Raw genomic sequence first — 22,316 nt, forward strand, 5'->3', positions numbered from 1 at the left:
CACCAGAGGGAGGACAATTTCAGAGGCTTCCCCTTCTCACTATGAGCTCATGTCCTATAAGCCATGAAATCAATGTGGTGGGGATGATGAGGAGATCCAACTTCCAGTATCTTGTTCCCAATTTTGAATTTGTAAACCAGGGAAATGACTACTAGGTGGATCCAAAGAACCAGAGGACTCTGTGTAAGCTGAACTTTAGTCAGGACTCCTTTCATTATCCGGTCCCTGAAAGTTCTTGCTCTGATAGGGAAGCCATGATGATGCTTTGAGTTTCTAGGTGTCAGCACAGACCTTGTTTCTAACAGTCCTCCATATGACTGAGTATTCATTTTTCCTGGTATATGATCATCAAAATAAATGGCCATAGGCCTTTTGGAGGAGGAGGGTAAGAATCATTACAATATACCCTTCCTACAGTGATGCAGAATCTTCCTTCTAAGGATGAGGTCACTTCTTTAGTCAGTGGGCTTTGGATCAACGTATTGGCTCAGATTGGGGAACTGGACAAAGGATTGTGATTTTCTCTTTACTTGGGGAAACTGCCTTTAGCCACATACAGTACTTCTTTGTTGTCTTCTTGTGACTGTATGTGTTAAGTAGCACCTTCATTGGCCACCTGCCCTAGGGATGCCATGCTTTATACTCTGCAGGTCAAGTCCAGTCTGCCCTACTGCCCCTTTCGTCTGCCTGGTCATTATAATAATTGTAGGCCCCTTGATTCTGTCAGTGAAATACCACCAGCTGGCCTCTATTACTGGAGAAGGGGAGGATCATCTCTTTGCATGGCTGTTAAGGAGCCCAGCTCTGTGACCCCTCGCCTACCGTCAGTCCCAGCATGCAGTAGAAAGCCACCACTGCACTTCTTGGTGCTGCTGCTGCCCCTTTCACCAACACGCCTGTTGACTATGGTTAATGGTGTGTTGTCTGGGCACAAAAGTCTAATAGTTCTTTTGGCCTCATGTAATTAATATACATACATATTTTCATTCTAGCAAGGCCACTTTCACCGCCCTTTTGATTCCTTGTCCTGCCATCTGCCAGGGCAGTTCAGGCATTTCCACTTGGTTCATCATGTTTTCAGGCTTCCAGGAGCCACCCTAGCAGTAAGTTTGCTTCATCTCATGGGGTCCTTGACAGGATATTAAATCCCAAGTCAATGAAATCTTACTTATCTAGTCTTAAGTTTCTGCTCCTTTGCTCAAGCATTGTAGTCCAAGGGGTATTCTCTGGCTCCTGCTAGGACATGTTGTTTAATTCTTGAAGCTTTTTCCAGATGTAATAATTTCTTCATCCTTTATCAGGCTCAGTTGGGTTATACTGAGATTTAACACTGGTTATTTTCTTGACATCCAGAAGAGAAATTAGAGAAACTCCTGAGGAGAGATCCCTCTTTCTGTGGAGAGAGGACTCGGTCCTGTCCTCTCGCGTGAGGGAAGTGCTAGCTCTTATAACAGAGGGATCGGCTACTCTGCAGGCTCTGAGAGTTAGGGACCTGCAGGACCAAAATCTCAGGAGCATTCCCCCAGATCCTCCTATCCCACACATCAGGGGCTCAGGTTTTCCCAGCCAGGGCTCTGACTAGAACATAGTATTAGACCTGTAGTGGTTGAGCATTATTAGTCTGTGAGCTCTGCAACTTTGCCAGAGTTGAGACTCTCCTCAGTTGTGTCTTCTTTTCTACTCCAGGAAATACAGGTCTCTTTCTAAGTTACCAAAGGGGCCCTCTGTCTCTTATATTTAACCTTTAACTGTTTAACTGCCTTTGATTTCTCATTATCTATCTGTAAGTAATTGATACAGCTTAGAAATAACTAGCCAACTCCATTGTTTATATAGGCATTGTTCTCCCCATATCTTTCAAGTGCCTTTAGAACATCACACTGGCAAGGGTGATCACCTCCACCAGGACATATCCCCAGGACACCACTGGAGAAATCTTTAGGAACTGGGCTATCACTTTATTCCTAGAACTTTATGTGTCCCACATTCAGTTCAGGATGGGGAGGGGAGCTCCTGGCCTGCCAGCTGAGTGTGGGCTGGTCCTAAAACCCAACTACCCATGCCATCAGTGTTGGCTTGGGCCCTCTGAGAAACAGATACCAAGATGGGATTAAATGTGTAAGAGGTTTATTAGGAAAGCACCTGTGAAGGTCAAAGATGGAAGACAGAAATAGGGAGAACCATCTCATCATGTTGTAGACTTAACACCTGTGCAAGGACAGGTGAGAAAGGATCGGAGAGGAAGAAGAAGAGGCTTACACTGCAGCACCATTTTGAGAAAGTCTCATCTGGGCTCATGGAGAGTTTCCCAACAAAGGTTGTTTGTTAGAGAGGTCCTGTGTCGGGCAAGAATGGCCCTGTTGCCCAGTCTTTGGTAGCAAGCAAATAGAACACAATAGGTAAATTCAAAGGTGTATGGTCAACTAGAGGCTGTCAATCATCTATGCAGGTTCTCTGGAAAGATTTCTGAAAAAGATCCAAGTGCCTCAACTCTGTTACAATTGTGATGTTTAAGGATATATGTTAAAATCCTTAGAGCAGCTACTAAGAAATTAAAACAAAATTATAGGTAAATATCCAATAAAGGAAATAAAATGGAATACTAAGAAATACTTGATTAATAAACACTTTTAAATTTTTAGTTATTGATTTGAGAGAGAGAGATTTGTTGTTCTACTCATCCATGCATTCATTGGTTGATTCTTATACGTGCCCTGACCAGGGATTAAACCTGCAACCTTGGTATATCAGGATGACACTCCAGCCAACTGAATTACCCAGCCAGGGCTTTTGGTTAATTTAAAAAAGGTTTTTTTAGAGAGACAGACAGACAGGAAAGGAGAGAGATGATGAGAAGCATCAACATGTAGTCGTGTCACTTTAGTTGTTTATTGATTGTTTCTCATACGTGCCTTGACCTGAGGGCTCAAGCCAGTGACCATGGGATCATGTTGATGATCCCATGCTCAAGCCAGCGACCCCTGTGCTCAAGCCGGATGAACCCACAGTCAAGCCATTGACCTCGGGGTTTGGAACCTGGAACCTTTGTGTCCCAAGTCGATGCTGTATCCATTGTGCCACCACCAGTCACATCATTAATGTTTTTTCTTTTTTATACAGAGACAGAGAGAGAGTCAGAGAGAGGGATAGACAGGGACAGACAGACAGAAAGGGAGAGAGATGAGAAGCATCAATCATTAGTATTTCGTTATCCATTGTGACACCTTAGTTGTTCATTGATTGCGTTCTTATATGTGCCTTGACTGTGGGCCTTCAGCAGACTGAGTAACCCCTTGCTTGAGCCAGCTGGTGAGCTTTTGCTCAAACCAGAGCCCGTGCTCAAGCTGGCAACCTCGGGGTCTCAAACCTAGGTCCTCCGCATCCCAGTCAGATGCTCTATCCACTGCGCCACCACCTGGTCAGGCTAATATTTTTTCAATAAAAGAGAAGAAAAGAGGAATAAAGACAAATAAGAAAGAAATAGAACAATAATAGTCATAAAACCAACTATCTCAATTTTTTTTTAAAAAGCAAGATTCAACTATATGCTATTTACAGAAGATATAATTTGAGTATAAAGACACAGGCAGGCTAAAAGTTAAAGTACAGACAAAGATTTACCATGCAAACATGAAGCTAAAAACCCCAAACAAAACCCAGATATGGCTGTGTTAACATTAGATGAAGTAGACTTCAGGATGAAGCAAAATTGATAGAACTAAATAGAAGAATAAATAAATCCAGAGTAGTTGAAGATTTTATTACTTCTCTCTCAATAATTGGTAAAACAACTAGACAAAAAATGTCAGTAAGTACATAAAAGAGTCAAAGAGAGGGATAGATAGGGACAGACAGACAGGAACGGAGAGAGATGAGAAGCATTAATCGTTAGTTTTTTGTTGCGACACCTTAGTTGTTCATTGATTGCTTTCTCATATGTGCCTTGACCGTGGGCCTTCAGCAGACTGAGTAGCCCCTTGCTCAAGCCAGCGACCTTGGGTCCAAGCTGGTGAGCTTTTTGCTCGAGTCAGATGAGCCCGCGCTCAAGCTGGCGACCTCAAGTTCTCGAACCTGGGTCTTTCCGCATCCCAGTCCGATGCTCTATCCACTGTGCCACCACCTGGTCAGACCATAAAAGACTTGAAAAACACTATCACTCAACTTTATTTGGCATGTATAGAACATTACATTTAATATCTGACGAATATACATTTTTATATGCTCATGGAACATCTACCAGGAGAGACCATCTATTGGGACATAAAACAAGTCTGAGTACATTTTAAAAGGTTGAGATTCAACAGAATATGTTTCCTGACCATAACAGAGTTAAAACAGAATCCAGCAACACAAATATATATGGAAAATCCACAAATATTTGGAAATTAAGAAACATTTAAAATTTTTAAAAATTGATTTTAGAGAAGGAGGAGGAAGGGGGAGAGAGCAAGAAAGAGAGAGAGAGAGAGAGAGAGAGAGAGAGAGAGAGAGACAGGAACATCATTCTGTTACTGTATGTGCCCTGTCCAGGGATTGAACCAGTAACCTCTGAACTTTGGGACAATTAAGCAACATTTTAAATAAGCCATTGCTTAATGCAGGCACATCAGCTTGAGCACAGGGTCACTAGCTTGAGCGTGTGACCGTAGATATGACCCCATGGTTGCTGGCTTGAGCCCAAAGGTTGTTGGCTTGAAGCCCAAGGTCACTGGCTTGAGCCCAGGGATACTGGCTTGAGCAAGGGGTCACTGGCTTGGCTGGAGCACCTCAATCAAGGCACGTATGAGAAAGCAATCATTGAACATCTAAGGTACTGCAACGAAAAATTGATGCTTCTCATCTTTTTCCCTGTCTCTCTCTCTCTCTCTCTCTCTCTCTCTCTCTTGCAGAAAAAAAAAAGAAAAAAGAAAGCCATGGCTTAAAAAAGAAATTATAAGGAAGTTTAGAAAACATTTTAACTGTTGGTAAAGCATAACATATCAAAAATATGGGATGAGCTAACTTGGTGCTTAGAAAAATTTATACCTTTCTATACTTATATACAAAAAAAAAAGAATTTAAAAATCAATGATCCAGGTTTATAACTCCAGCAAAAAATAAAAATAAAAAATAAGTAGAAGGAAGGAAATTAGAATAAGAATGGAAATTAATGAAATGGAAAATAGATAAAAAGTACAGAAAGTTAATGAAACCAATGTCATTTTTTCATATTCTGTAGCTAGGCCAAAAAAGAGAAAGGCAAAAAAACCCTCAAATGACCAATATCAGGAATGAAGGAACATTGTATAAACAAAAAAAATAAATCAGGTCATACTGTGGACAACTCGATGGCAATAATTTTAGTAACTTAGCACAATGGAAAAGATACTAGTTTAAAGGCCATAAATATAGCAAAACCATTATGAAAGAAATAGAAAATATGGCTATCTGTTAGAGGAATTAAAATTGTAGTTAAACTTTTTAATTAAAAAAAATTAAAATTATATTTATAAATAAAAATCTTTCCATTATTTTTAATCTTGACATATAATGAGAAAGGATGCTTGTGAGGGAACAAGGTTGTGTGAAAGGGAGTTGGTGTGATGACGCTTTCTGTTTCTGCGATTTTGGCAAGGCTTCCAACAGCATAAAGGGTGGGACAGAGCATTCGGAGGTTCACAACCTCTGTGGTCCATGGGAGCTGCTATGAGGAGGGCCCAGGGAGGAGTTTGCCATTTCCAGTGGAAGATAAGTGGCAGTTACTAGCCATGATAACACTATTCTTTGAGTCTGGATTGGCTGCATCTTTCTTTATAGTAAGACACCAACTGCTTAAAAAATAAGGATGTTTTCGTTAATCTGTGAAACGGATAAGATCATTTTAAGAGGTACAGTCTCTTTGAAAAATGTATTACACTATTGAACACAACATACTGGATGTGTTTGTAAATAAATTTATGGCATGAAAAAAAAAGGATGCTTGTAAGTCAGAACTACTTTTGAATTAGAGATACTACCACAAAAAATAAGAAAGAAGGTCATTTGTAAGTGATAAACCAGGTTCATGATTCTACTGCCTTTTACCATAGTTTCTTTTACCATAATTTCACTATTAGCAAGTGTTCTAGCCAGCATTACTTTATTCTGGGATCATAGGCAGCACATTTATTTCTATCAGAATTTTGCAAATTTATTGTAAGGATAACTAGATATATTTGTGTGGATCAATGTTAATTTATCACAGCTACATAAAGAACTGAAAATACATGATGACTTAGTACTCTCTGTACAAAGGACATTATTATGTATGGGCCCCTATTTTCCTCTTTGTCCTGTGTGTGTGTGTGAGAGAGACAGAGAGAGAGAGAGAGAGACAGACAGACAGACAGACAGAGAGAAAGACAGAGAGAGGGACAGATAGGGACAGACAAACAGGAAGGGAAAGAGATAAGTATCAATTCTTGATTGCGGCACTTTAGTTGTTTATTGATTGCTTTCTCATATGTGCCTTGACAGGGGGTTGGGGGAGGCTCCAGCAGAGTGAGTGACCCCTTGCTCAAGCCAGCGACCTTGGGCTTCAAGCCATCAGCTTCGGGCTCAATCCTGCGACCATGAGATCATGTCTATGATCTCACGTTCAAGCCAGTGACCCCGTGCTCAAGCTGTTGAGCCTGCGCTCAAGCTGAATGAGCCCGCACTCAAGCAGGCGACCTTGGGGTTTTGAACCTGTGTCCTCTACGTCCCAGTTTGATACTCTATCCACTGTACCACTGCCTGGTCAGGCTCTCTTTGTCCTTTATGTCATTATTTTTACATAGCCCAGAATATTTTCAGTTGAATATATTCACATAAAAATATCTATGGAGAAAATATACCACAGTAAAAGCTTAGTTATTGGGCATTCGGTCAAATGGAAATTGTGGTCAGGAGTTGAAGGGAGCCTTTATATCTTTGAGAAAACATGAAGTACAAAGTTTTTCTGGAAAGCTGGTATTGTTAGAGACAAACAGGAGACACTCCCAATTGCAGTTAGTGCTCAATAACAAATTATAGTAAATACTGCTTACAGTTGCTCAGATGAGACCAAGGGAGGCAAGTTACAGAAGGGAGAAAAGTCCCATTAGGTGCAGTGTAGACACTGTGTACTCTGCATACGTGTAGTGCAGGAATGTATGAAAGGGCAGCCCCACTCCATTCCCTCTGTTCCTGCGGTGCTCGTTTTGTGTCTTTAGTATTCATACTCATTATATTATATTTACATAATGTGTATATGTTCATGTATATATTTGTATTATGTTACAGAAGCAGTGTAACTTGTACAAAATAGATATTTTTATAAAGAGAAATAAAAATCAGCCTTAATTTAAGCTCCATAAAACCACTACTGATTGTGTGATATTCTGGTATTTTTATTGATTATTTATACTCTTCCACGTACACACACACACACATAGTTGGTGTGATAGCTGCTTAATGAAATGGCTACAGCCTGCTCCCTCTCAGTGAAGCTTACTGTCTACTGTAGACCCCTATGAACAAGTTTCTTAAAATAATTACCAGTGTGCTGTGCATTGTGAAAGTAAAAACCAGGTGCTAGGGAGTAAAAGTCAGGAGGAAATTAGAGAGTTTAGGGGGTTCCCTAAATCTAAGGATTTAGGAAAGGCCCTTTGAGGAAGTGTATCATTTAGGATGCTTTCAGCTTCAAGTAACAGATCTGAAGTAACAGGTAATGTTGTCTTAAACAAAAAGCACACTTATTATCTCTAACCACCAGAAGCACACATAGAGGAAGGGTGGTGACTGCAGCAGCTGAACAGTCATGTCTGACCAAGACTCTCTGGGAGTCTCCTGGCTTTCTGTCCATGGTCACAAGGTGTTTGCAGCAGTTCCAAATGTCATAGCCTCCCTTGATGATGTCCAGAGGCAGAAATGGGAGAGTGTTTCCCTCGTGTTTTTCTTGAAACTTCCAAAAGTTCCCCTAGGAGACTTAGATCATATCTCTTGCGCCAGGTATCATGTGCTTATTTCTAAGCCAGTGTTTTTGGTCAGGAGACTGAGTTACCTTGAGGCTTAGAGGATTTAGGATTCAGTCCCTGAAGGTAGTGAGTGGCTATCTATCCCTGGCATGTATTTGAATAAAATCAGAATTATTTTGGCTAGGAAGAAGGGGACACCCCATTAATAAAGCACTAAGTACATCTATATACTGAAATCCACATCAGGTATTTTTTTTTTTTTGTATTTTTCTGAAGCTGGAAACGGAGAGACAGTCAGACAGACTCCCGCATGCACCCGACCGGGATCCACCCGGCATGCCGACCAGGGGCAACGCTTTGCCCACCAGGGGGCGATGCTCTGCCCCTCCGGGTCGCTCTGCCGCAACCAGAGCCACTCTAGCGCCTGGGGCAGAGGCCAAGGAGCCATCCCCAGCACCTGGGCCATCTTTTGCTCCAATGGAGCCTTGGCTGCGGGAGGGGAAGAGAGAGACAGAGAGGAAGGAGGGGGGGTGGAGAAGCAAATGGGCGCTTCTCCTATGTGCCCTGGCTGGGAATTGAACCAGGGTCCCCTGCATGCCAGGCCGACGCTCTACCGCTGAGCCAACCGGCCAGGGCCCACATCAGGTATTTTAAAAGACATATGTAGCCCTGGCCAGATAGCTCTGTTGGTTGGAGCATAGTCCCAATATATAAAGGTTATGAGTTCAATCCCTGGTCAGGGCACATATAGGAACAGATCAATGTTTCTATCTTTCTGTCTCTCTCCCTTCCTCTGTCTCTCTAAATTAATAAATAATTAAAAATAAAAGGCAAATGTATATATACTGACAGAGCATTAGTTTCAAAATATGTTAAACAAAGAAACAAAAGTGCAAACCATTGTGTATGTAATACAACATTTTGTGTAAAAACAGAAATTTTAAAATGCCCTCTCAAATGCTGGGATTTGAAGAAAATACTTCTGGAAGGACCAAAGAACCTGTTTGCAGTATTTTCTCTCATGGTGGTACAAGGATAAAAGAGAAATTTATAACTCACTATGTAACTTTTTGATTATTTGGCTTTTTCTTCTATGGCTATGTATCTATAATTTATTTTTATATTTATTGATTATATCAATAAATAGCTAACTATAGAGGAACAAAATAGAAAAACAAAAAACAAGTAAATAAAAATGCTAGATACTTTAGTTATCTAATGCTTAATGCTTGTAAAAATATTTACCTATTTTATTTAACTTTTTACAGTTTTTATTTTAAAATGTACTTACAGCCTGACCAGGCGGTGGCGCAGTGGATAAAGCGTCTGACTGGGATGCGGAGGACCCAGGTTCGAGACCCCAAGGTCGCCAGCTTGAGCGCGGGCTCATCTGGTTTGAGCAAAAAGCTCACCAGCTTGGACTCAAGGTCGCTGGCTCGAGCAAGGGGTTACTCAGTCTGCTGAAAGCCCGTGGTCAAGGCACATAAGAGAAAGCAATCAATGAACAACTAAGGTGTTGCAACGAAAAAAACCCCTGATGATTGATGCTTCTCATCTCTCTCTGTTCCTGTCTGTCTGTCCCTATCTATCCCTCTCTCTGATTCTCTCTCTGTCTCTGTAAAAAAAAAAATGTACTTACAACGTATGTCCACACAAAAACTTGTACATGAATGTTCATAGCATCATTATTGATTATAGTGAAAAGGTAGAAAAACCCCAGATGAATAGATAAACAAAATGGCGTGTATACCTACAATGGAACATTATTCCCTATAAAGAGGAGTGGAAACACTTACGCTAAGTGGAAGAAGCCAGTTACAAAAGATCACATGTTTGATTCCACTTATATTAATTTTCTAGAATAGGCAAATCTATGGAGACAGAAAGTAGAGGTTGCCTGAGAATGGGGAGGTGAGGAGGAAATCAGGAGTGACTGCCAAAGGGCGTTGTGTTTCTGTTTTCTCTTTAAATGAGGTTTATTCTCTCTCTCTCTCTTTTAAAGATCTACTTACTGATTTTACAGGGGGTGGTGGTGGTGGTGAGAAGTATCAACTCATAGTTGCTTCACTTTCATTGTTTGTTGATTGCTTGTTGTATGTGGCTTGACTGGACAAGCCCAGGGTTTCGAACTGGTGACCTCAGCGTTCCGGATCGATGCTCTATCCACTGCACCCCCACAGACCAGGCAGTTGTGTTTCTTTTTGAGATGATGAAAATGTTTTAAATTTATGATGGTGGTTTCATACTCTATGACTATACTAAAAACCATCAAATTGTACACTTTCAATGGGTCATTTGTATGGTATGTGAATTATATTTCAATAAAACTTTTTAAAAAATATGCATACATTTTTTTTTCCCCTGAATCCACCAGTAAATTACTGGAACTTCAGTTTCTTATGAACACCATGGAATGAATTGACACTTATCCATACTTTTTGTTCTTCCATGAAAATTTCATCTTTAATGCATTTATATATGATACTTACATACTTATCCCCCTTTTTTATTTATTTTTTATTTATTTATTTTTTTAGTGAGTGTCAGAGGCAGACAGAAAGGGAGAGAGATGAGAAGCATCAACTCATAGTTGCAGCACGTTGTTCATTGATTGCTTTCTAATATGGGCCTTGACCTAGGGGCTCCTGCTGAGTCAGTGACCCCTTGCTCTGGCCAGCGACCTTGGGCTTCAAGCCAGTGAATATGGGATCATGTTAATGATTCCATGCTCAAGCCAGCAACCCTGTGCTCAAGCTTCAAACCTGGGTCCTCAGCATCTCAGGCCGTCACTCTATCCACTGTGCCACCACCTCGTTAGGCTACATACTTATCCTTTTTTTCAGAAAACTTATCTCCAATATTTTTATTTTTGTTTCTTCTGCTTTCATCTTTCCTATAAATATGACTTTGTAAACTATTTTGTAACCATAGCTTTACTCCTATTTTTAATACATTAAAAAAAAAATCTCAGCTCTGGCTTGTTGGTAGAGTATCAGCCTGGCGTGACGATGTCCTGGGTTCAATTCCCAGTCAGGGAACCCAGGAGAAGCATCTATCTACTTCTCCACTTGTCCCCTTACCCCTTCTCTCTGTATCTCTCTCTTCCCCTCCTGCAACTATGGCCCGATTGGTTTGAGCACATTGCCCGAGGTGCTGAGGATGGCTCTGTGGAGCCTCTGCCTCAGGTGCTAATAATAGCTTGGTTGCAAGCATGGCCCCAGATGGGCAGAGCATAGGCCCCAGATGGGGGTTGCTGGGTGAATCCTGGTTGGGGCACATGTGAGAGTCTGTCTATCTAGACCTTCTCTCACTTGGGAAAGAAGAAAAAAAAAATAGATAAATAAAATCTCATCAAACAACTCAAATAGCTAAAAAATGAGGTAGTATAAAGGCACTTAAAATAAAAAGCAACAGACTCTGGTACCCCATCCTCCCTACCTCTCTAAACACTTTTTAACTGTGTCTTTTTTCTGGTCATTATTTCTGTGTTGCTCAAGAGTTCATATGTTCATGTCTCAAATTGACTTCCAGTCATAAGAGATAAGAAAATAGCCAACTTATGTTTGGCCAAGTTTGGCCCTCACCTCTTCTAGTTCGAAAATAATTTCTCCTAAGAAACTTGAGGCATTGCTTCGTCTTCATTGAGCATTGTGTTTCAGTCAGAGAGTCTGATTCTTGTCCCTTAGGGGTTGATCCTTCTCTCTGTGAAAAATTTGATGATGATCTTTATCCCAGTGTTTAAAATTTTATAGTGATATGCTTTGTGTGTACAGTTTTATTTTATTTTATATTTTATTTATTGATTTTTAGAGAGAGGGGAGAGAGAGAGAGAGAAGGTGGGGAGGAGCAGGAAGCATCAACTCCCATATGTGCCTTGACCAGGCAAGCCCAAGGTTTTGAACCGGCAACCTCAGTGTTCCAGGTTGACGCTTTATCCACTGCACCACCACAGGTCAAGCCTGTGTGTACAGTTTTAAAAGTCCATTGTGTTGGACCTTTCTTAATTGTTTCAATTTAAAGACAGCTGTTTCCCTCAGCTCTGAAAATTTTTGTGTGAATAATTTCTATAATGATTTTCTTCCCTCTGTACGTTTTATTGTTTGGGGGTTCCAACTAGTTGGATTCAGGGTTGTCCAAACTTAATTCTGTCTTTCTCAACCAGAATCCTCACGTGAACCACAGAACGCAGAAAGTAGTTTGAATGATTTTCTCACATCTTCCAAGGATGGTTTTTATCCAGTACTATTGTATATACAGAGGGAAAAAATTAATAGATAATGTACAGTGAATGTCTTAGGACAGGGTCAGCAAACTTTTTCTTAAAGGGCCAGATGGTATTTAGGTGTTATTGGCCAAGAGGCAAAAATTGAGGCTGTTATGTAGGTACTTATGTATCCATTTAAAAATGTAAGAAATGTTCTTAATCTCATAGGCTATAGAAAAAAAAAGTATGTGGCTGAGTTTGGCCCACAAACCATAGTTTACTTAAACCTCTCTTTGGGTCATTAGGGCTTGCTTAATTCTGTCACTGAATTCTTTTCCTTAAGCACTGCATCGTCTGTTTATAGTATATTTGGGTGGACTGGGGGACAGTTGTAGGAGACAGGCTGGAAAGGCAAATTGGACTTAGATCAGAAGTGTCAGTCTATGCTCAGGTTTGGAGTTTATTTTTTAGGCCATTAGTAAAAACTTTTAAGTAGGCAGTAAGGATGACCCAAACTATCTTTTAGGGTAAGCCATTCCAGTAATATCATGAAATGTAGATTGAAAAGAGAAGATAGTTATGATAGAAAATCCTGTTAGGAAGCTATTGGTTATGGCCTGAACCAGGACAACAGAGGCCTGATTAGATCAGACATTATTCCTGTTTTCTTAGAATAGTCATTGTTGGTATTGAATGTGTACCGTGTCTGCTCGGTGCATTGATAGACACTGCGAGTGCTTATTTTTTCTCTCAAAATGTTTTTCATAGCCTCGTTTCCCTGTTCTCGCGGGACCATCCCAAGCAGAGCTCTCATCCTTCCTGCCTGAGTTACCTGACTGCGGTCCCTCTGGACTCCAGTGTCTCTCTCCAGTCCAACTTATTTTATGTATTACCTGACAAAAATAATATGTAGGACCTATGTCATGTCATTTTTTCCTTCAAAAGCTTTATTTTCTTCCCTACCAATCAAATCTTAACATTTTTTTTCTAGACTTCACTGACTTCAGCCTGGCTAACTAACCAAATTGTTCTTGCCACTTTCTAATACAAAAATGTTCTTATCCGTTTGATCTCCCTAGAGCATGCTCATTCTGTCCCCATGATTTTCTGATGCCACCTTGCTGTAAATGTTCTTTATACTTTCTTATTCAAAACTTTCCCATCTTTCCAGTCTCAGCTCAAATTTCATCTCTTCCTCAAAACTTCCTCTCCCATCTTCTTAGAAAAGATTATTGTCTTACACTATTTTCCTATCTCCATGGCGTCTAGCTCTTGACTGGGGCTTCCTTACTCAGAATTGCTCCATTGTTACAATATGGCTGGTAGGAGTGCCAGCGATCCCATCCAAGTTCCAGGCAGGAATGAGAAAAGCAAAGGGCATGAGGAATATCTGTGCTGGTTGAGACAGCCACATTTATAGAACTCTCCCAGAAGTCTCATCCAATTCTTTCCATTAGGTTGGCCTTCTGGGTCACCCTTAGGTGCAAGGGAATCATGTTTAGATGGACACATTCAGAGTTTCAATGCTGAACAAGTCCAGAGGGCACAATTCATATGGAAAATGGTACATAAAATAGAAGAACAGAGTGTTTGACATTTTGTTCTGGGTGATGATGACACAGTATACATATATAAGAAGTCCTCAAGCTGTATATTTAAGGTTAGTTTACATTATACTTCACTGAATATACATTATACTTCAAACAAAAAAATTTCCCACAGAGTTGTGCAGTGTGGTGACTCTGGGGACATTGCTGAAGGTAAAATTAGGATTGTGTTCTCAGAAAGAAGTGAGGGTGGACATTGGGTTAGGTATCTAAATATCTCTGTTCCACTTATAAGACATATTCTAATGACAATATCAATACTTTTGACAAGTAATGCAAGGTATCAAAATATCTCATTGTTCAATGTACGATATTTATCACAGGGGAAAAATCAACTTAAATATGAGAGGGTTTTTTTTTATATATCATCTTGTATTAGCCTGAGTGGGAAAATATATATATATCATAGGGAAAATAATTCTAGTTAATCACCTCCTGTGTTTTTCCTTTTTTTTACTCACACAGAATATTTCACTTAGGATACTTCTGTCACCAAGCGTGTGGAGGTTATTTTCCTCACACCAGGCAATTCTGTGCGACACCACCTGGGTGTCCTACATCTTAACTCACTTCTGACACTGCCCTCTGGAGACAGCATCAGATCCCACAGGTTAGGTGCTGTCCTACAAGACCGACCTCACCAGTTGAAAGTAGTAGGTCCCCAGGCTACCTACGACTTCTGTATGACTTTGCTACAAATTGGAGATTCCCATGAACTCTTCCTCAGGTTCCATTAATTTGCTACAGCAGCTCACAGCTCACAGAACTCAGAGAGACACTTACGTTTGCCAGTTTATTAATGCTATAATAAAGGATACAGATGAACAGCCAGGTAGAGGGAGAGCAGAGGGTGAGGTCTGGGAGGGTCCTCAGCACAGGTGCTTCTGTCCCTGTGGAGTTGGGGTATGCCACTGCCTGGTACGTGGATGTGTTTACCAAACTGGAAACTCTTCAAACCCCATCCTTTGGGGATTTTTTTTTTTTTTTTTTTTTTGTATTTTTCTGAAGCTGGAAACAGGAAGAGACAGACAGACTCCTGCATGCGCCCGACCGGGATCCACCCGGCACGCCCACCAGGGGCGATGCTCTGCCCACCAGGGAGCGATGCTCTGCCCCTCCGGGGGGTCGCTCTGCCGAGACCAGAGCCACTCTAGCGCCTGGGGCAGAGGCCACAGAGCCATCCCCAGTGCCCGGGCCATCTTTGCTCCAATGGAGCCTTGGCTGCGGGAGGGGAAGAGAGAAACAGAGAGGAAGGGGGGGTGGAGAAGCAAATGGGCACGTCTCCTATGTGCCCTGGCTGGGAATCGAACCCGGGTCCCCCGCATTCCAGGTCGACGCTCTACCGCTGAGCCAACCGGCCAGGTCCTCCTTTGGGGATTTTTATGGAGGCTTTATCCTGTAGGCATGCTTGATCATTAACTCCATTTTCAAACTTCTTCCCTTCTCAAGAGAATGGGAGTTGGAGCTGAAATTCCAAGCTTTTAATCATGGCTTGTTCTTTCTGGTGACCACCCCTCATCCTAGAGCACACCCAGAGTCACCCCATTAGAACAAAAGACATTCCTCTCACCTGTGAAATTACAGGGGTTTTAGCAACCCTGTATCTGGGATCTGTGTCAGAGACCTAACGTTAGAACAAAAGATGCTCCTGGTGCTCTTATCGCTTAAGAAATTACAAGGGTTTCAAGAGCTTTGTGCCAGGAACCAGGGCAGAGACCAACATATTTTTTTCTATTATCTTACATAACTTAACCTCTAGTCTAAAACATTATTAAAGATCTTCTTTGGTTTTGGCCTTGGCTAAGTAGCTCAGTTGGTTAGAGCAGTGGTCAGCAAACTGCGGCTCGCGAGCCACATGCAGCTCTTTGGCCCCTTGAGTGTGGCTCTTCTACAAAATACCACGTGCGGGTGCTACCTTGATAAGGAATGTACCTACCTATATAGTTTAAGTTTAAAAAATTTGGCTCTCAAAAGAAATTTCAACCGTTGTACTGTTGATATTTGGCTCTGTTGACTAATGAGTTTGCCAACCACTGGTTAGAGCGTTGTCCCTATACGCCAAGATGGCAGGTTCGATCCTTGGTCAGGGCACATATAAGAATCAACCAATGAGCCTGACCTGTGGTGGCGCAGTGGATAAAGCGTCAGCCTAGAAACACTGAGGTTGCCGGTTCAAAACCCTGGGCTTGCCTGGTCAAGGCACATATGGGAGTTGATGCTTTCTGCTCCTCCCCCCTTCTCTCTCTCTCTCTCTCTCTCTCTCCTCTCTCTAATGAATAAATAAAATCTTTAAAAAAAAAGAATCAACCAATGAATGCACAAATAAGTAGAACAACAGATTGATATTTCTCTCTCTCCCTTCTCTCTCTCTTTAATATCAATAAAATTAAAAGTAAAGACTTTGTTTTTGATATAAAATATTTTTAATAATCAAAAAACTTTTTCTAGTTACAGTTGACACACAATATTATATTAGTTTCAGGTGTACAACATAGTGATTAGACACTTACATAACTTACAAAGTGATCATTCCAGTAAGTCTAGTACCCACCCGACATCATACATAGTTATTACAATATTATTAAATACATTCCCTATTCTGTACTTTACATCCCTGTGACTGTTTTATAACTGGAAATTTGTACTTAATCTCTTCACCTTTTTCACCCAGTCCCCCAACGCCTCCCATTTGACAGCCTGCTCTCTGTATCTGAGTTTGTTTTGTTTGTTCATTTATTTTGCTCTTCAGATTGCACAGAAAAAGTGAAATCATATGGTATTTGTCTCTTTCTGACTTATGTCAGATATTACAAAGATTTTAACTTGTTTACACATTTCAGCAAAAATGAAAGCATCGACTCTGAAAAATAAAATACTGCATGTTAATTTTTACTCATGTATAAAATATAAATAATAAGTGAAAACTCAATCTATACTTTTTGACTGCTTCTGTACTTTTTATAGTAGAAGCAACAATTTTTTTTTTTATCAAGTCTGTACTAAAAGGATTCAGACATTAGTTTCCATAAAATCAGCATCTACTTGGAGTAGTTCTAACCTTAAAAATAAAAAGTGAGTAAATAGTATTGGTAAGTTCAAATGTAGTTTATGTTTTTAAGTCCTGGCAAACATTTAAATGGTCTTTTGAAACATTATTTTACTTCCTTTCATTCTTTTAGAAAAATAAGAAACCAAATCTACTTTGCTGTTATGGTAATATCATTAGAAAAATGGGTGACGTGTGACTGCTTTTGTATTAAGTATCTCATGGAACTTAAAATATCTTCTAAAGAACAGGAATTAGGAAAGGGCTTGGGGTGTTGGGTGAAAAAGGTGAAGGGATTAGGCAAAGAAAAAACCGTATAGACACAGACGACAGTGTGGGGATTGCAGGAGGGGGAGGGGGGCGAGGGGCGAGTGAGGAGGGCAGAGGGGGGTGGATAGTGATGGAGGGAGACTTGACTTGGGGTACTGAACACACAAAACAGTGTACAGATGGTGTGTTGTAGAATTGGGCATCTGAAACCTGTATAATTTTTTAGCTAATGTCACCCCAATAAATTCAATAAAAATTTTTTAAAGATTTTTATTTTCTTGGTTTTACAGAGAGAAGTGAGAGAGGGGGGAGAGCAAGAAGTATCAACTCATAGTTGTTTCATTTTAGTTGTTCGTTGCTTGTTGTATGTGCCTTGACCGGGCAAGCCCAGGCTTTCAAACTGGTGATCTCAGCGTTCCAGGTTGATGCTCTATCCACTGCGCTACCACAGGCCAGGCAAAATAATAATAATTTTTTAAAATTCTATTTTCAGTAAATCTTCAATAGTCTGATATATATGGCCAGCTGCATAGGTAAAACATTAAGACTAAAGGGGACTTCAAGCTTGACAAAATGAGTAGCATAATGCAGTAAAATTTATGTAAAAAAAAGGATTAGGAAACAGCAACGTTTTCAGGCATTTATTCTCAGTCTCTGTGGATTGATGTTCATTTGTTTTTAAAGAAAGTTTGTGTTTCTCTTACTTAGGTCCATCCTCAGCAGCACCGACTTCTCTTTGAAGTATTTGATGAAAATCGATTGGTAAGTTACATTGTACTTGTGAGAAATAGGAACCCAGGGTACATTTCAGCAAAGCAGCAAGGAAAAGTGGTTTGGGAATCTGTGACATGGCAGATGATTTGGGGTGGTTACGGGGAGTCTGGGCAATATGGTGAGGCAGATGCCATCTGTCTTTCTCCTTCCACTCTCCCCCCAGGCACCTCCCCTGATTGTCTGTTCTCCATACTTTGAGGCCTCGCTCTAAGCTATTGTGACAGGAGACGACAGGAAAGCAGACTCTTTGTCTTGCCTTCCCTCACTCACATCCGTGTACCCTGGTTGGTGGTCCTAGTGTTGTGGGTCGTGCCTCCTCACTCGAGTGGATTTTGCAGGGTGACCTGTATCCCGTTATAATATCCATTCTTTTATTCCCACCCTTCTCCAAAAGAAAACTATCCTCTTTACATCATAAAATGAAAGTCCTCAAGATGGTCGGCTTTTACAGAGGCAAGAGAGCAAAGTTAAACTTGTTTGTTTGTTTTTTCATGACAGTTTTGATTTCTGATTTCCTAAAAACTATCTTGAAGCCCTTTTCTTTTCCTGATTTTGTCTCTTTGGGATCCTATTTCAAACCCTCTTTTTGTTTGCTTTTTATCAGTTTTTTTTTTCATTTTTTTCAAACCCTCTTAGTTTGAAATCTTACATTTATGTTTTAAATTTGAAGATTTGATCATGAAGGTACAAGAACAGTGTTATGTGTTCAAAGCTTACCTGTATTAAATAGAAGCACCAAAAAGGAAATTAAACAGTTTTATTTATTTTTTAGCTAACAAAGACACTGGGTTTTTTTAAAGAATCACTTTTTAGTATTAGACTGCATAATAAGGTTTTTTCTTCAAGAACTTATAACTATTCTAGTAACTGAAGATACTGCAAATGAACTCGATGAGTTAGCACTGAAATATGCAAATGTGCTTTTTTGCTGCCAGAGGGGACTTCGTCACTAACTGGCAATCTGATTTTTTAAGGCTGAGTGATGGATGTTGCTGATGTGTTATTAGAATGGTCAGTGCAGAGCTTTTTGTTTTCTGTTTGTGTTCTTGCTTTTTCTATGGAATAGTGAATTTTTTCCCCCTCTGTCTCTACAGATCTGTTTTCCTTCTAAATAGGACTAGGTGAAATTTAGTGTTGGTGTTTTTTATTAAATTATGAAATATACATGCAAAAAAGTATATATAATATATTTTTATTTTAAATAACAAGACACATATCTGTGCACTTTATTATTCACCTTGAGAACTAAAATATTACTAAAATCTTTAAACCTTCATACCCCTTCCCAAAAGCATCTCTTTTTCCCCCCCACAAGTAGTACATTGTCTGGAATATTATGTTTATCGTGTCTTTGCTTTAAATATTTTTATTATGTATATATGTATCCCTAAAAAGTGTCGTTTTCTTTTGCATATTTTTAAATTTATTAAAATAGTATCATTGTGGATATATTCTTCTGTGACATGCTTTTTGGTTAATGTCATATTTGTGAGATTGCTCTATAACACATTTTCACTGATGCATAGTTTGCCTTCATCTGAAAAATCCTATATCTTAATTTATGCATTTATCTACCTTAATAGATATTAATGTTGCTTCCTGTTTTTTTTCTATTACCAATTGATAAACATTCTTCCTATGTTTCCTGATGTCCATGTAGGAGTGTATCTCTAAGATTCACATCTTCAGGTTGAATTGCTGAGTAGTGGTATTACTGTGTTATTTTTCCTGTTGTTATTGACACCAATGTGAATTTCTCCTTGATTCTTGGGTGCATCATTGGTGAACTCTTTTATATGAGTTATTTGCATGTTGTCCACAAGGAGGGCTAGCCCGTGTTTATACTTTTTACCCTAGTTATCAAGGCTTTTTTGCCAATAACTTCAGTAGGGTGTGACTTTACATTGCTAGAACTGATACTTCTCATATCTGATCAGCGCATTAACACTCCTTGTACATTTACTATGAATAGAGTGCTACATAGGATGTCATGATATGTCAAAAGAAAAAAGTATTGCCTCTTATATTAACAATGGGATATTTCTAGAGTTATAAACATGATATGTGAAAATTTTTTAACCTTTAACTTTAAAGCTAAAAGCAAAGACAAAAAAATGCATTGATCAGGATATTATAGATCCCCAAACCAAGGAGTCTGAAGTTCTGTTGCAGTCCTGCCTGTTTTTTGGTATATGAACTTGTAACCCTGGACAAGTCATTCAATCCTTTTGATAATATTTTCTCATGTTTAAAAAAACAGGGATAACAAGATTTTCCCTAGCTATATTATATATGATAAATATATTGTGATGATAAAATGAGATAATGGCTATTGAAGCACTTAAAAATTTTTCATTATGATTCAAATATAAAGTGTTATTTAACATTCATGGACTCATGCTTTTATGGCTGATACTATATTTTTTGTATAAACTAAAGTATGTCATTAAGATATCTGTTGTTCACAAAACTCAACAACAAACAAGCAAACAATCCAATAAAAAAATGGGAAGAGGACATGAACAGACACTTCTCCCAAGAAGAAATACAAATGGCCAATAGATATGTGAAAAAATGCTCATCTTCACTAGCTATTAGAGAAATGCAAATCAAAACTACAATGAGATACCACCTCACACCTGTTAGATTAGCTATTATCAACAAGACAGGTAATAACAAGTGTTGGAGAGGCTGTGGAGAAAAAGGGACCCTCATTCACTGTTGGTGGGAATGTAAAGTAGTACAACCATTATGGAAGAAACTATGGTGGTTCCTCAAAAAATTAAGAATAGGACTACCATATGACCCAGCAATCCCTCTACTGGGAATATACCCCCAAAAGTCAAAATCATTAGTATGTAAAGACACATGCAGCCCCATGTTCATCGCAGCATTATTCACAGTGGCCAAGACATGGAAACAACCAAAAAGCCCTTCAATAGAAGATTGGATAAAGAAGATGTGATACATATATACTATGGAATACTACTACTCAGCCATAAGAAATGATGACATAGGATCATTTATGACAACACAGATGGACCTTGATAACATTATAATGAGCAAAATAAGTAAATCAGAAAAAACTAAGAATTGTATGATTCCATACATAGGTGGGACACAAAATTGAGACTCATGGACATAGATAAGAGTACAGTGGTTACCAGGGGGAGGGGAAGGGAGGTGAGGAAAAGGGATGGTGGGAAGGGAGGGGCATAAAGAAAACCAAATGAAGGGTGACGAAGGACGATTTGACTTTGGGTGATGGGTAAACAATATAATCGAATGTCAAAATGATCTGGAGATATTTTCTCTAAATCTATGTGCTCTAGTTGACCAGTGTCACCCCGTTAAAATTAATTGTCTAAATAAAACTATTAAAAAAAGATATCTGCTGTGTCAAATACTCTGCTATGCCTTAGAAATACAACTTTTCTCATAAGCTTACTTTACTAGAAAAAGGGCGCAAAAAAGAATTAAAACAGGGTGGTATATGTCATTCTAATTCTGTGATTTGTTGCTAGTTTTAGCAGGTAATTGAAGTGTACAGATCACCTGAGATGTCATACAAACTATAGTCATTGGTGAAATAACAGTTTTGATTGGATAGCTACAAATGGCCTGTCCCTCTGTAAATATCATTTTATCTTTGTTCTCCTGTAGCATTCACAGCTAAATTAAAACTCTATTCTTTTTCTAGCAAATTCTCTTTGGAAATGTACAGTGAAGATACAAACATTTTAAGCAGAATCCATTTCTAAGTCATCTGGGAAAAATTTGCAATATAATGATACTTGTTTCAAGAAAGAGTAGGCTTATCTCCCTTTTTAATTTCAGCCATTTTTATGACTTGAGGATTATACCCTATAATAGTTTGGTGATGGGATAGTGATGACAGTGTTCACAGTGATGGGACATTTCAGAATTATGTGCTTTTAAAAGAATTCTAGTCTGACCTGTGGTGGCACAGTGGATAAAGTGTCAACCTGGAAATGCTGAGGTTGTTGGTTCAAAACCCTGGGCTTGCCTCTTCAAGGCACATATGGGAGTTGATGCTTTCTGCTCCTCCCCCCTTCTCTCTTTCTCTCTCTCTCCCCTCTCTATAATGAATAAATAAAAAATAAATAAAAAAAGAATTCTACTCACCAATGCAAAAGGTAGAGCTTCTGAGTCAGTGACCTAAGAGATAACACCTGCACACATCCAGCCTTCAAAGCTTTAGATGTCTCTATTCTATCTACTGAGTGGGGATGCTGTGCTTGTCAAGTTTAGTGGTTGTACGAGTCAGGGTTCTCCAGAGAAAGGGAACCAATAGGAGGAGAGACACTGAGATAGGGAAGTAGGTACATAGGCAGGTAGGTAGGTGATAGATAGATAGATAGATAGATAGATAGATAGATAGATAGATAGATATTAGATGGATCTTAAGGAATTGCTTTATGCAGTTGTGGAAACTGGTA

At 39.6% G+C, this 22,316-nt stretch overlaps 1 protein-coding gene across 5 annotated transcripts in view; it reads left to right on the plus strand.

Moving 5' to 3' along the window:
* The window catches only part of NEDD4 (NEDD4 E3 ubiquitin protein ligase), a 147,067-nt gene that overhangs the window by 39,363 nt on the left and 85,388 nt on the right, over positions 1 to 22,316 (plus strand). For all 5 annotated transcript variants that reach the window (XM_066388574.1, XM_066388575.1, XM_066388573.1 and 2 more), the window contains one exon: positions 17,791 to 17,844. In XM_066388574.1, coding sequence (XP_066244671.1) covers positions 17,791 to 17,844 — 54 coding nt within the window. The remainder of the gene's footprint in view (positions 1 to 17,790; positions 17,845 to 22,316) is intronic.

Source organism: Saccopteryx leptura, chromosome 6, assembly GCF_036850995.1.
Source record: "Saccopteryx leptura isolate mSacLep1 chromosome 6, mSacLep1_pri_phased_curated, whole genome shotgun sequence".
NCBI lineage: Eukaryota > Metazoa > Chordata > Mammalia > Chiroptera > Emballonuridae > Saccopteryx > Saccopteryx leptura.